The sequence below is a fragment of the Cinclus cinclus genome, chromosome 1 (assembly GCF_963662255.1).
Source record: "Cinclus cinclus chromosome 1, bCinCin1.1, whole genome shotgun sequence".
NCBI classification, from domain to species: Eukaryota; Metazoa; Chordata; class Aves; order Passeriformes; family Cinclidae; genus Cinclus; species Cinclus cinclus.
In genome coordinates this window covers 152,032,198-152,047,449 of record NC_085046.1, presented here as the reverse complement: position 1 = coordinate 152,047,449, position 15,252 = coordinate 152,032,198, and the positions used below count along the sequence as shown (strand labels likewise).

The window sequence follows — 15,252 nt, the reverse complement described above, 5'->3', positions numbered from 1 at the left end:
GGTGCCGGGGCTGTGTCAGTGGTGCTGGGGCCGGGTCTTCTCCAGCTGGGGGCCAGTGCTGATGGTGGTGGTGATGGTGATCCTGTTCACCGTCAGTCCTCCCGAGGGGTAGGTGTCCAGACACGCCTCCCGCCTGTACTCGGAGACCTGCCGGGAGGACAGCAGCTCCCACACCGACACCCTGCGCTCCTGGCACGGCCCGAACGTGATGTAGGAGCCCTCGGAGCGCAGGAGATCCATGGTGTGCTCGGGAAGAGCCCTGAAGTGCTTCTCGAGGCTGTCACTGGCCAGGCTACTGGTGGTGCTGAGCAGCTTCTGGATGGGCAGTGTCCCCCCACGGTACAGCTCCAGCAGCTCCTGCCGCTTCTCCTCGGGGATGTAGCGGGAGAAGAGCAGGTCCCACAGGGACACCTGCCTGCCCTGGAACTCCCCCACTGACACCTCGGTTCTGGTGGCCTTCAGGGTCTCTTCCCAGGCCCTATCCCCGTGCAGGGGGCTGGGCTCAGCCTCTGTGGCCACTGGCTCTGTCCTGAGGTCACTCACAGGCACTGCTGGCTCTGTCCTGGGACCACTCACAGGCACTGCTGGCTCTGCCCTCGCTGCTGCTGCTGCTGCTGCTGCCCTGGTCACAATGGTGCTCACCACAGTCTTGACCTGCTCCAGGGTCAGCTCACCTGCCTGATACAGCTCCAGCAGCTCCCTCCTGTTCTCCTCAGGGATGTACCGGGAGTGGAGCAGGTCCCAGAGTGAGACTTTGTGGCCCCGAAACTCTGCAGCCTCTACATCGACCATTGTGGTTTTTAAGGTTGTTTCCCATGGTTCTTCTTTGGGGGGGTTGTCACCCTCCTGTCCAGCTGTCACAGCGTCCTGGTTGGAGCTCTTGACTGCAATGTGGAATTTCCTTCCTGTTGATTCTTTTTTCTTAATGAGAGTGCTGACAACAAGTATTAACTGCTCCAAGGGCAGTGTCCCCCCACGGTACAGCTCCAGCAGCTCCTGCTGCTTCTCCTCGGGGATGTAGCGGGAGAAGAGCAGGTCCCACAGGGACACCTGCCTGCCCTGGAACTCCCCCACTGACACCTCGGTTCTGGTGGCCTTCAGGGTCTCTTCCCAGGCCCTATCCCCGTGCAGGGGGCTGGGCTCAGCCTCTGTGGCCACTGGCTCTGTCCTGGGACCACTCACAGGCACTGCTGGCTCTGCCCTCGCTGCTGCTGCTGCTGCCCTGGTCACAATGGTGCTCACCACAGTCTTGACCTGCTCCAGGGTCAGCTCACCTGCCTGATACAGCTCCAGCAGCTCCCTCCTGTTCTCCTCAGGGATGTACCGGGAGTGGAGCAGGTCCCAGAGTGAGACTTTGTGGCCCCGAAACTCTGCAGCCTCTACATCGACCATTGTGGTTTTTAAGGTTGTTTCCCATGGTTCTTCTTTGGGGGGGTTGTCACCCTCCTGTCCAGCTGTCACAGCGTCCTGGTTGGAGCTCTTGACTGCAATGTGGAATTTCCTGCCTGTTGATTCTTTTTTCTTAATGAGAGTGCTGACAACAGTTGTCATCATCTCCAGAGTTAATAACCTCTCACGGTACAGCTCCAGCAGCTCCTGCCGCTTCTCCTCGGGGATGTAGCGGGAGAAGAGCAGGTCCCACAGGGACACCTGCCTGCCCTGCAGCTCCCCAGCTGGCACATCCATGGTTGTGGACTTCAAGGCATCATCCAGGTGTGCTGAACCATCCTCCTCATCCTCCCCTGCCGCCGCCTCTACCCTGTGGGGGCTCCTGGCATTGGCCACGAGCGCAGTGTTGGCAGCCTCTGTTCGGTTCACCATGGTGGTGAGCACAGTGGCCACCTGCTCTGTGCTCAGTATCCCTGCCCTGTACAGCTCCAGCAGCTCCTGACGCTTCCCCTGAGGGACGTACCTGGAGAAGAGCAGGTCCAGCACAGAGATGTTTTGTCCCTGGAACTCCCCAGCAGTGACACGGACGCTTGCAGACTTTAAGGATTTTCTCAGCTGCTGCTCCTGGGCCTGCATGTCCTGGGCTGGGGGTGATGCCCTCACCTCCTTGCAGGGTTTGGCTGTGGATGAGCCCAGAGCCCCATTCTCCCTTTCTGCCCCCACGATGGTGGCCGTGAGGAGGTTCATCATCTGCTGGACAGTCACTGCCCCCGCCTTGAATTTCCTCAGCAGCTCCTGGCGCTGGTGCTCAGGGATGTAGCGGGAGAAGAGGAGCTCCCAGACGGTGACGCTCTGGCCCTGGAAGAGCCCCGGAGCCAGCGTGGTGCGGGCGGCCTGCAGGGCTTTGCGGGCATCCTCGGTCAGCTGGTAGAGCACGGAGCCCTTGTCCATCAGCTGCAGCATGAGCAGCCCCGTGTCGGGGTCAGGCACGCAGCGGCGCAGCAGCTGCAGGTACGTCAGGTTCTCGTGGGTGTTGGGGTCGAAGCAGGTCCTCGTTTGGTTCTCGGGGTTCGAAAGGAACTGGCTCATCTCCTGGTCAAAGTAGCCACGCTCATAGGCCACCTCCACGGGCACACGGTGGCCATGCTCGGGGTCGATGATGCCGCCGGTGGCGATCTGGGCCTGGAGCAGGCGGATGCCGTGGTCCCTGACAAGGAATTCCTTCCTCATGGCCTGGAACAGGGAGATCCTGTGCCCGGTGTAGGGCTCTGTGTACCCTGCCACGGCTCCCTCTGCTGAGAGCAGCTTCTCGTAGAAGTCCCGGCCGATGAGTCCCCGGGCCAGTGCCTCCTTCACCGAGAGCTGCTCGTTCCTCACGGGGTCCGTGAGCAGCCCCGAGGCAGCCTGTGCCTCCAGCAGCACCAGCGCCGTGCCCGGACTCAGCAGCCCCCTCATCATGGCCTCGTAGATGCTCAATTTCTTGTTCTTGGCCTGGATGAAGACTCCGGCGATGAAGGTACCCCCAGCCCCACCCATCCCTTTGTGTTCACCTGCAGCCAGGTGACTCCCTGAGGATTTGCTGTTCTGGGACCATCCACTCATCTTCTCCGTCGTCTCTGGGGAAGAATCCTGCTCCTGTGGGGCGCTGAGTGTGTCTGAGGAGGGAGGAACAAACAAAGCCAGTGGTAAGACACGAATCCGTGTGCGGTTTTCCCGGTGGGTGTGGGGGAAGCCTCTCCCTGGATGTGAAGCAGGGAGTGGCATCTGGAGCTTTGCTGCTCCCTCAGAGCAATCCCAGGGCCAGGGTGCCGCTGTGGGGACGCAGATCTCCAAGGGCAGGTGACAGGTTAGTGACAGCACGGACACCTTGGCCTCCCGGACCCCCAGGACCCGCCTGCTCCCTCAGACCCTGACACTGCCTCAGACCTGTGGCCTCAACCACTTCTTTCGTCTTCTGCCCCTGGCTGACGCAATCACCACTTTTTTACTTTTGGACTGATGCCACGGGGTGCCAGCATGAGACACGACCGCTGCTCCTGATGCCTGAAGCTGCAACTTTCATATTTTTCAGATTCTGTGCTGCATTAGGGTATAACCCTGAATTTCGTAGAGTGTCAGCAAGTTCTCCTCACAGCTCAGTCACACAAAATAAACCTTTTCCAGCCCCAGAACAAAGACACCGTCCCAGCTTCAAGCCCCAGATAATATAAACAACAGCAAATTGAGGAGACCAGTCTGGGAGGATGGGACTGCATGGACTGGAGCTGGAATTGGACAAATGACCCCAATACAGAAATGGGACAAAACTTATAAAAATGTGAAAACTTGTGACTCAGAGTCCATTTTAGGTCTATTTTGGGTCCTTGGGTGTAGCCTCAGCCGGACTCTTGGCACTGTCAAAGGTGAATCCTTTGAAGGCCTTTTAATAAATCCCTGCTTAATTCTTTAACATTGTCCAGCCTCTCTTCCAGGGAGCCTCTCCAGGCATCATCCCCTCACCCCCTGCTGCTCACCCCCTACTCCCTCCCTGCTCAACCCCTGCTCCCTCCCTGCTCCATCCCTGCTCCCTCCTTGCTCCAATCCTGCTCCATCCCACCCTGCTCCCTCCCTGCCCCATCCCTGCTCCAAATCCCTGCTCCAATCCCTGCTCCAAATCCCTGCTCCATCCCTGCTCCAATCCCTGCTCCATCCCTGCTCCCTCCCTGCCCCATCCCTGCTCCAAATCCCTGCTCCAATTTTTGCTCCATCCCTGCTCCCTCCCTGCCCCATCCCTGCTCCAAATCCCTGCTCCAATCTTTGCTCCATCCCCTGTTCCATCCCTGCTCCCTCCTCCCTGCTCCATCCCTGCTCCAATCCTGCTCCATCCCACCCTGTTCCATCCCTGCCCCATCCCTACTCCAAATCCCTGCTCCAATCCCTGCTCCAAATCCCTGCTCCAATCCCTGCTCCAAATCCCTGCTCCAATCCCTGCTCCAATCTTTGCTCCATCCCCTGCTCCATCCCTGCTCCCTCCTCCCTGCTCCATCCCTGCTCCCTCCCTGCTCCATCCCTCCTCCATCCCTGCTCCCTCCCTGCTCCCTCCCTCCTCCATCCCTGCTTCCTCCCTGCTCCAATCCCTGCTCCATCCACTGCTCCATCCCTGCTCCCTCCCTGCTCCCTCCCTCCTCCATCCCTGCTCCCTCCCTGCTCCAATCCCTGCTCCAATCCCTGCTCCAATCCCTGCTCCATCCACTGCTCCATCCCTACTCCCCGGACCTGTCCTGGGACACCCGGTTTTCTCTGGTGACCTCTTCCCAAGCTCAGGTCATGCCAAGAGGCAGCAGCATCCTCCCGACACGACACCACAGTTTCACAGAGCTGCTGCCTGGTGCTGCCTGTGATTTTCTGCCCTCTGAGATGGTCACCCTGGCTGACCCTGTGCTGGTCACAGACTGGCCGTGAGCATGGTGGGACACAGGGTGACAGGCACAGCATGTGGCTGTCTGTGTGACCCCACAGAACCCTGGCAGTCCACAGGACACGGGAATGGTTTCGGGGATGGAGGAGTGGTTGTTCAGATCCAGGGGCAGCAGAGAGATGAGCTTTCCTTTCCTCCAGCTGTGGTGCTGCTGCAGCTGGGGTGGGTTTCTGGGTGCTCTGGGTTGTTCTGAGGTCACTGGGTGGGCAGAGACCCCAAACCCTGTCCCTGTCACCCTCCTGTCCTGCAAAACTGGGCTCTGGATTGTTTAATATACTAATCACAGATGCATCATGGAATCTCAGGATAGTTTGGGTGGGACGAGACCTTAAAACTCATCTCGTTCCAACCCCTGCCACAGGCAGGGATGCCACCCACTCCCAGGATGTCTCACGTTGTCACCTGGTCCCCTTGGGAAGCCCTGTAAACAAACTTTCAGCATCTCCAGCATTGTGCAGCGATGAGGCCACAGTCTTGTAAAAGCAGCAGAATAGAAACCCAGAGCATCTCCTTGGGAACTCCCATCTCCCGTAATCTCCGGTGACTGGCACTAATGACACCTTTAACTCATTATCAGGGACAGAGCTTCAGTCTCCGGCTGTTTACTTAACAGAAAGACTCTGAGTCATTGCTTTTGATCCATTTAAATATCGGATTGATGCTGCTGCAGATATATCACGATAGGGAAGAGATTTATCGCAGCACTCCCAGCCCAGCCCCTGCTCCCCGGGGACCCTGCCCGTGCCTCTGTCCCATCTTGTGCCTCCAGCCCCTGGCAGCAGCTTCTGTCTGGATGCAGCCGGGAGGTGCTGGGCTGGTTGTGCTGCCTGCTGGGGTGGCACCGGAGCGCGGTGTCACACCCTGGAGCCAGCGACAGCTTTGTAGGACACGGATGTCGTGTGAACACCCAGCACTGCGAAGCCGTTTCCCAACTGCAGCCTGTCATTAGCCGGTCTCTAATCAACCTCCTGATGCCGGGGCTGGGCTGCACATGCAGCTCCCGGGGCAGGGGGTGGCTCTGCGGGCTGTGGCAGCAGCCCAGCCCAGGAGGTTCCAGTAGAAGCGATTTTCCAGCTGGAGCGAGCCGGGGTGGTCCCGCAGCGAGGGGGACCCCAGCCCTGCCCACGCCCCGGGGTGGGAAATCACACCAAATTTCCCGGGGAAGGAAATCACTCCAAATTTCCTGGGATGGGAAATCACACCAGTGCCCTCAGCCCAGCCACCGCTCGCAGCCTCCTGCCCGGGCTCCTGGCCAAGCCCCAGGGCTCCAGCCACGGACCCTGGTCCCGCAGACCCAGCGAGCTCCACCGCGCTAGCCACAGCCTCACCGTGATAGCCACAGGCCCTGGATCCCAGCGATCCCCACCTCTCCATCCCCTGATCCCAGCGATCCCCACCGCTCCATCCCCTGATCCCAGCGATCCCCACCGCTCCATCCCCTGATCCCAGCGATCCCCACCGCTCCATCCCCTATTCCCAGCGATCCCCACCGCTCCATCCCCTGTTCCCAGCGATCCCCACCTCTCCATCCCCTGATCCCAGCGATCCCCACCGCTCCATCCCCTGTTCCCAGCGATCCCCACCGCTCCATCCCCTGTTCCCAGCGATCCCCACCGCTCCATCCCCTGTTCCCAGCGATCTCCACCGCTCCAGCCGATCCCCATCGCTCCAGCCCCGCCTGCCGGAGGGCTCAGGCGGGTCCCGCAGCTCCGGCTCTTTCCCTCCCGCATCCCCGTTCACCTGAAGTACTGGCGGCACAAAACATCCTACACAGAGCAGCAGCCCCGGTCAGCCCTGGTGCTCCTCGGTCACTTTGTCCCTTCCCAAGAATGGCCAGGTTCTGCCTGGACATCTCCCACTCACCAGTCCCGGGAGTTTCAACAGTCTCCCCCTCCCCACGCTGGAGTTTGGGATAGAAGTGAGGTCCCCGTTTCCCCTGCAGGTCCCCTGTGGTGGCCTCGGTGACCCGCAGGTGGGCCCTGCCTACCTCCTGGACGTATATCCAGAGCGGCTGGATGGCCGGCAGGCTCCGATCCTCTTCCTCCCCTCTTCCTCCTCCTCCTGCCGCCGACTCCCAGCCAGGTGAGCAGAGGTGCCCAATTTAAATCCTTACTTCCCCCGCCCCTGGGGACAGCAGGGAGGCCCTGCCCTGCTCTGGCACACGGGAGCACACCTGGAGTACCTGGAGTGAGTGCGGAACCCAAGCCCAGGAGCCCCGGGGCGATCGGGAGCAGCCCAAGGGCAAGACCTGGGACTCGTCTCTCACCATGAGGACTCGGCCACCACTTTTTGGGGTGGCACAGCTGCCTGTGGGACAGCGCTGCCCTGGGTCCCAGCTGCCACGGGGGTCTACATGAATCTGGGTTTGTTGGGTCTGCCATTGAGAGCTGCAGCCACCCCCTGCAGCCACCACCCCACAGCTGTCCCTGCACCCGGCCAGGACAGAGACTAAGCCTGGCCAAGTGGCCATCCCTGGGCCAGTGCTGGCCATGGGTCTGCATGGGGACATGTGAGACAGTGTCAGTTGTCACTGTCAACTGTGACAATGTCAACAATGCTCCTGTCAGCCTGCACAGGTGTCTGTGCCTCGGTGTGTGTGTGACAGCGTGGGCTCCTGTGGGACTGTGTGTGCCTGGAACCGTGTGGGGTCCTGTGTGACTTTGTGTGACTGTGTGTGTGACTGTGTGTGACTACGTGTGTGATTGTGTGTGATTGTGTGTGGGTTCCTGAGTGTCTCTGTGTCACTGTGTGGTCTCTGGTGTGATCCCCGTGTCCTACACACACGGGACAATTCGTGTGCAGGGTGTGGTTGACTCCTGTGAGTGGAGACCTGTGTGACACGTGGAAAGATGTGCCACAGCCAGGTGTGTGACTGTGTCCTGAGGGTGACTCGGTGCCCACAGCCAGGTGTGTGACCGTGTCCCATGGGTCACTCGGTGCCCACATCCAGGTGTGTGACCGTGTCCCGAGGGTCACTCGGTGCCCACATCCAGGTGTGTGACCGTGTCCTAAGGGTCACTCGGTGCCCACATCCAGGTGTGTGACCGTGTCCCGAGGGTCACTCGGTGCCCACAGCCAGGTGTGTGACCATGTCCCATGGGTCACTCAGTGCCCCGTGTGCAGGAGGGGCTGCCTGCCCCAGCCCTGCCTGTCCCAGCCCTGCCCACCCCGGCCCTGCCTTTCCTGGATGTCCTGCTCTGGGAGCACATTCCTGCTCTGCTGGCGTGGGCGCTGCCAGACTGGCTGATCTGCACACCCAGAGCTTTTCCCTCTGACTCATCGTGGGGGTTTGGCTCCAGGGGCACACCTGGGCAGGAGGTCCCCTGTCCTTGGGGCAGAGGTGGCTGCATGACCCAGTCCTGGTGTCTCTGCTCCCTTCTCAAACCCTTCACTGCCTGTTCTGCTCTCAACCTGCCTGATGCTGTGCTTGGTGATTGCCGCATAACTGGAACTTCACTAATTGCATTTCTCTTTTCATGGGAAGAGAATGACAGGACAAGGGGTGGAGTGGGGGGAGGAAGGGAGCAGGTTTTGACTGAAACAGGGGGGATTTATTTAGAGGTGGTGTTGGGAAGAAATCCTTCCTTGTGAGGGTGGTGGTGAGGCCCTGGCACAGGGTGCCAGGGAAGCTGTGGCTGCCTCTGGATCCCTGGAAGTGTCCGAGGCCAGGTTGGACAGGGTTTAGCAGAAGGAGTCCCCCCCATGGCAGGGCTGGGACTGGATGAGCTGTGGGGACACTTCAGCCCAAACCACTCTGTGAGTCTGTGGTGATTTTGTGATTTCACTGCAGGTTCAGGGCTGCAGCAATGCTTCCTCCTAGGTCCCAGCCTCAGCAGGACAGAGTCTAAGGGGTGCAGGGGTTCCCTGGCCTTCTTGGGCAGGAGGATTCCCCCTCTCTGCTCACTCAGCTCTGCTCAGTTCAGCCCAGGCTCTGTGCACAGACAGGGCACAACAAGAGCAGCACCACCGAGTCACTCAAGTCAGTCTCTTCTCCTTGGACACGGCCACAACCATGCAGGACACTCCTCCAAAGTGTGCCAAGGCCCTGGAGCACCCTCTGGAGTGGGCACAGCTCATTTAGATGCCTCTGAATTGGCAGCATTTGGCAGCTTCCCTCGGAGGTTTCTTTGGCCCTGACAGATGAGCTGTGGTTTGTGTCCCCCAGAGCTGTCCCATGGCACCGGAGCCCTGGTCCCCTCACAGCTGTGACACCCTCCAGAGCCCAGGGCACAACTCCTCTGACCACTGCCACATGTGGCATGTGTCGGGTGCCCGAAGCAGCTGGGGGGACACCCGCAGTGAGTCGGTGTGAGCGTCACCTCCATAACCTCGGAGCAGGCCCACCACCCTCACAGGCACCTGGGGCTTCGAATAGAGCTGGGCTATGTGGAAATTCTGCTGCCCCTCCCAGATCATCCCCTCTTCCATGGAGAACCAAACAAACCCTTCCCTGAGGACTGAGGGATTAATCCTGAGTTTCTGGAAAGAGCTTGGATGGGTTGTCAGCTGTGCAGTCCAGAGCTCCTAGAAAGCTTGGAGAACCAAGGAGGATGGGCTGTCAGCTGGTCATCCCGTGTGCAAGCGGCTCCTTAGGCTGCTCCCACTCTGTGCCAGGTCATGGAGGATTCCTGAGGAGAGATGGGGCAGGGGTGCCAAGGAAGGCTGTGCTGATGTGGATGATGATATGGATGATGTGAATGATGATGGTGATGATGTGGATGATGATGGTGATGATGATGATGATGGTGATGGTGATGTGGATGATGATGTGGTGGATGATGATGATGATGATGATGATGATGATGATGATGTGGATGATGATCATGATGTGGATGATGATGATGATGATGTGGATGATGATGTGGATGATGATGATGATGATGTGGCTGGGGCAGCAGCTGCTGTTTGGGTTTTCCAACACATTTGACTTTCCTGGAAGTGCCAGGATTGGGATATTAGCATGGACACAAACACACTGTCCTGGGCTGTCTCCAGGAGAACACTGATTTATCACTTTGCTCCAGGCATGGGGGGGTCATGGACCTGCAGAGGCTCCAGCTCTCCCCTTCCCGGGGCATCTGGCCATCCCCAGAGACATCCTGGGGCTTCCCAGGGCCCTGTGGCTCTGTGCGAGGTGGCACCACAGTGACCACACGTCCTGTGCTCAGCAGGAGGCAGGGAGGGGACAGCATCACAGCTGGGGACAGCTCAGGTCACTTCAGGAGGGACCTTCTCGCTCTCCACAGGAGGGTTCAGCCAGATGGAGGCTGGGCTCTGCTCCCAGGAAACAATGGACAGGAGAGGACAAAATGGCCTGAAGTTATTAGGAATTATTAATCTATAGAACACATTATTACTATTATTATTATTATTGTTGTTGTTGTTGTTCAATATACTATCTATTATACTATATACTATATACTATATACTATATACTATATACTATATAATATATAATATATTATACATTGTATATTATATATTATGATATTATGATTGCTATTCTTAAATATTATATATAATATTTCTATTCTATTCTATATATTATAGTATATTATGTCATACATATTATATATTTTATAAAGATATTATTGTTGTTGTTATTGTTATATATTATATACAATATATATTATTATTAATAATAATAATAATAATAATAATAATAATAATAATAATAATAATAATAATAATAATTTGAGGTTTTGGGAAAATACCTTTCTGGAAAAGGGCTCTCCAGCCCTGGCACGGCTGCCCAGGGCAGCGGTAGAGTCCCCACCCCGGGAGGATTTAACTGTGACGTGGATGTGGCACTTGGGGACACGGGACGGGGTGGCCTTGGCAGCGCTGGGCTCGGGGGTGATTCCAGGGATCGCCGATGCTGCCCCGCCCCCCTCACCTGTGCCCAAGCGGGCTCGAAGCTCTCAGCTGTTCAAAGGGGCCGACGATTTTTATACTGAAATGCAGCAGCAGGTGAGGGCAGGGCTGGGGGAGCCTCTGGAACATTTGTGTGCTGCCCCCACGCCTGCAGCCGCTCCTCACTGCAGCTCCGTGGGGCACGGAGAGGGGCACGGACCCCCGGGATGCCCCTCAGTGCAGTTCCATGGGCCACGGACCCCCGGGATGCCCCTCAGCGCAGTTCCATGGGCCACGGACCCCCGGGATGCCCCTCAGTGCAGTTCCATGGGGCACAGATCCCCGGGATGCCCCCCCAGTGCAGTTCCATGGGGCACAGATCCCCGGGATGCCCCTCAGTGCAGTTCCATGGGCCACAGCCCCCCGGGATGCCCCTCAGTGCAGTTCCATGGGGCACGGACCCCCGGGATGCCCCTCAGTGCAGTTCCATGGGGCACAGATCCCCGGGATGCCCCCCCAGTGCAGTTCCATGGGGCACAGATCCCCGGGATGCCCCCCCAGTGCAGTTCCATGGGGCACAGATCCCCGGGATGCCCCTCAGTGCAGTTCCATGGGCCACAGCCCCCCGGGATGCCCCTCAGTGCAGTTCCATGGGGCACGGACCCCCGGGATGCCCCTCAGTGCAGTTCCATGGGGCACAGACCCCCGGGATGCCCCTGCTGGTCCTGCAGCTCCCCGGGGAGCCTGGCACGGACACACCTGAGCTCAGGCATCCCCAGCCCTGCGGCCTCACCTGCCGGAAGGTGTGGGAGTCTGGGCTGAACCACATCACAGGGTGGGAGATGCCTTTCCCAGGGAGGTTTCAGAGCTGGGGTGTTTGGGGAGGGTTTTCCTTCAGGGATTGGTTTGGGAAATCTCAAGTGCTGACACCGGTCCCGGCTCCCTTCCAGCTGGTCCTGGGGGTGTTTGTCCCTGAACCCCTGGAGCTGCGGCTGCTGGGGATGAAAGGAAAGGAAAGGAAAGGAAAGGAAAGGAAAGGAAAGGAAAGGAAAGGAAAGGAAAGGAAAGGAAAGGAAAGGAAAGGAAAGGAAAGGAAAGGAAAGGAAAGGAAAGGAAAGGAAAGGAAAGGAAAGGAAAGGAAAAAGATAAAATGAAAGGAAGAAAGAAAGAAAGAAAATGGAAGAAAGAAATGGAAGAAAGGAAGGAATAAAGGAAGAAAAGATAAAAGTAGCTAATGAGAGGAAAGGTGTCAGCACGCGCTACCCATCCATGGGGGGTGGGGGCCCACAAAACCAGAATCCAGAGGGTTAATTTACATTCAGAGCCAGGAGGGGTGTCCGGGTATTCTCCTCATTTTACAGTGCGGGATGCAGCGCTCTGAATCCTGCACCATCATCCTCTGGAGGAAGGCTCCAAAATGAACCGGGGGATGTCTCGGGACTCTTTGGGGGTCTCTGATGGTTCCTGGCCTCCTCTATTGCCGTGATTCTGCTTTCCCTGCTCCTCGTGCTCGTCCTTCAGTCGGCGGTGCCTCATCAGAAGGAATCTTTACCCGAGGATCTGCTCCTGAGCGGCGTTTTCCCTTTCTGTCCAAAATCAGCTGGATTGAGGCAGCAGCCGCACGGGATGGGGGGAACCCGGAGCGCAGGGCTCGGCCAGTTTGTCCCACGGACTTCGATCTGTTTGACACCGCTGAGCGGAGAAATCCGGCAGCGCCCGGTGCCCCCGTGCCTGGCCCGACCCACGGTGGAGCTCGTGTGCCGAAAATGCCGGGCACGGAGCAGCTCCGTGTGCCGAAAATGCCGGGCAGGGAGCAGCTCCGTGTGCCGAAAATCCCGGGCACGGAGCAGTTTCATGTGCCGAAAATCCCGGGCAAGGAGCAGCTCCAGTGCCGGGAGTAGGCTCGGGAACTGCGGGGGGACTTGGAATAATGCCTTGGGTTTTAGCTTTTACATTTTTCAGACTCTCTGCTGCTTGGTGTGTAACTCTGAAACTTCATGTTAGGTGTTAGTGAGTTCTCTTTACGGGGTAGTTAGACAAAACAATTTTTTCTAGCTAGAGAATCAAGGACAACTGGTACTCCAAAACCAGAAACAGCAGCGAGGGAAAGGGAAAAGCCAGGCGGCTGACAATGGGAAAAGCCTGGGGCTCTGGGTGGATAATTTACCCCAATATATAGATGAACCAAAACTTATAAAACTCGTGACCAGGATCCACCTTGGATTTGATTTGGGTGTAGCCCCGGCAGTGCTCTTGCACTGCCCAAGGTATTTCCTTTCAATAAATTCCTGTTTTATCCCATTTACTCTGCCTAGTCTCGGTTCCAGCTCAGCCTTTCCAGGCAACACCTGCAGGGCTGCGGGAGCCAGCAGAGCTGGAGCCGAGGGGGAACATCCACCTGGAAGTGTGGGACCCTGGAAGTGTGGGACCCTGGAAGCATGAAACCCTGGAATTCTGGGACCCTGGAATTGTGGAACCCCAGAATTATGGGACTCTGGAAGTGTGGCCCTCTGGAAGTGTGGGACCCTGGAATTGTGGGACTAAGGAAGTGTGGGACCCTGGGCAGTGAGGGGTCCCTCTCTGGAAGAGAGATGAACCTTCTGCTGTCTGGATATCTGATTCCTATTGTTTAGTTTTGGTTTTGCCCCGTTATTTCTGACTTGTGTGTTCTCCCTGAACCATCAGTAAATATCGTGACAGCCTTTAGGGGCACTTTCCTTAATAACGGGTTTTTCCCTGAAATTTAATTTTTGTTACAACAACCTGTGGCTTGGAAAATGAATAGAACAAGCATCTTAACAGTGCAATTTGTAAATATTTTGATTTTTTTGAAGCCAAATCAGAATACCCTTTCTTTAAATGCGGATAAATCACAGTAACATTTTGATTTGCTATGCAAACAATCTTACTCCGGCTGTGATTATAATCTGATTATAATCTATGATATCTATAGATTGTATAGATTATATTGATTATAATCCGACCCGTCATTTCCATGGCTGTGAATATTGTTTTTGAGGACCTGTAAAATAAAAAAAAGATCCGTTCAATGCGGGCAGGGAGGGCCCCTCCGCGGCGCTCCTGTCACCTGCCCGGCAGGTACCGCCACCCCTGCTCCGCCTCTCCCCGCCCAGGGCTGGCGCCTCGGCAGGAAAAAATAACAAAAATGTTCCCTCTCAAAAGCCGCAGGGAGCCAGTCCAGCCCCGCGCCCGGGGGACGGGCACGGGCAGACACGGACACGGACAAAAATGCTCTTTATTCTGCCTGGGAGAGATTGCACAACCGATCTCTGTGGGAAAGGGACTATCAAGTATCTACCACTTGTACTCGTGATTCCTGGGAAAAAGGGATGGGCCAGGCTTTTCCTGGTGTTCAGGGCACCTGGCCAGCGGCAGGGTCCGGGAGGGGGATAATCTGGGGGTGCTGGGGTGGTGCCAGGGGTGCCAGGGTGGTGCCAGAACTGCAGGGATGGTGCCAGGGTCTCTGGGGTGGTGCCAGGGGTGCACCACAGCTGCAACTGTTCCCCACACTCCTCCCAGGGAACTTTTTTATCATTTTGGCTTCCTGGCAGCCGAGTTTCCCTCGTCAGCTCTGGAGAAGGATCACTGGCCCAAAGCTGTCTCAGATTGCCTCCAGACAATTCCTGGTGTCCCCTGAGGCACACTGGGACAGGGCACAGGTATGGACAGAGCTCTACTCGTTCAGTGCCTGCTCCAGGGGAGCCCCAAACCTCCGGGCTTGCCAGAGCCTCAGCCGTGGAGGCATCTCCAGAGCTCTCCTTGGCCACTGCAGGAAGTGCGGATCAGACTGGAGCTGGTGGGTTCTGCCCAGCTGGCCAAAGCTGGAACTCCACCGTCCTTCTCCGAGGGTCAGGGTCTGCCATCTGTGCCACCCCCCAGTCCCAGGACACAGGGAACAGGTGACTGGTGCAGGGAGAACACCCTGCTGGGAGCAGGCAGGGGAAATTTTGCCCCAGAGATCATCACTTGATAGCTGCCCCCCTCACCCCCATAACGTGGCTGCTGTGCCCGGGGTGGCTGAGCCTTCGTGGTGGCCCATGGGGTGCCTGGCCACCAACACCTTCAGGAGGACAGTGCCACACACGTGGCCACTGTGGCCAGGCCAGATGTGGGCAGTGGCCTCTGGGGACCTGCAGCCCTGTGCCAATTGTGGCAGCTCGTGGTGCTTGGCCAAGCACTCTCAAAATGTGCCCTCGAGGGCTGCACACAGAGCAAAGGCAGCAAAAGCACAGAGCCTCTGCCAGGAGTTCAGGAGTCAGGGAATCAGGGAATGGTTGGGATGGGAAGGAAATTTAAAGCTCATCCGGTTCCAACCTCCAATGCCAGGGGCAGGGACATCTTCTGCTAACTCAGGTTGCTCCAAGCTCCATCCAGCCTGGCCTTGGACACTTCCAGGGATCCGGGGGCAGCCACAGCTTCTCTGGGCACCTTGTGCCAGGGCCTCACCAGCCTCACAGGGAGGAATCCCTTCCCAATAGCCAGGAATGCAGGAAGTGCTCTGGAACACAGGGTTTGCTGTGCTGTGGAGAGCT

General features: G+C 57.5%; 1 protein-coding gene across 1 annotated transcript in view; it reads right to left on the bottom strand.

Annotated features, from left to right (window-relative positions):
• The window catches only part of EPPK1 (epiplakin 1), a 34,371-nt gene continuing 19,119 nt past the window's right edge, over positions 1–15,252 (bottom strand). Inside the window, exons 5-11 of the mRNA XM_062515316.1 lie at positions 14,707–14,811; positions 13,684–13,721; positions 12,252–12,620; positions 6,710–6,907; positions 6,430–6,594; positions 5,812–5,964; positions 1–3,128 (exon numbers count right to left, since the gene is read on the bottom strand). Of these exons, the coding sequence (XP_062371300.1) occupies positions 16–3,128; positions 5,812–5,964; positions 6,430–6,594; positions 6,710–6,907; positions 12,252–12,620; positions 13,684–13,721; positions 14,707–14,811 (4,141 nt within the window). The 3' untranslated portion in view covers positions 1–15. The remainder of the gene's footprint in view (positions 3,129–5,811; positions 5,965–6,429; positions 6,595–6,709; positions 6,908–12,251; positions 12,621–13,683; positions 13,722–14,706; positions 14,812–15,252) is intronic.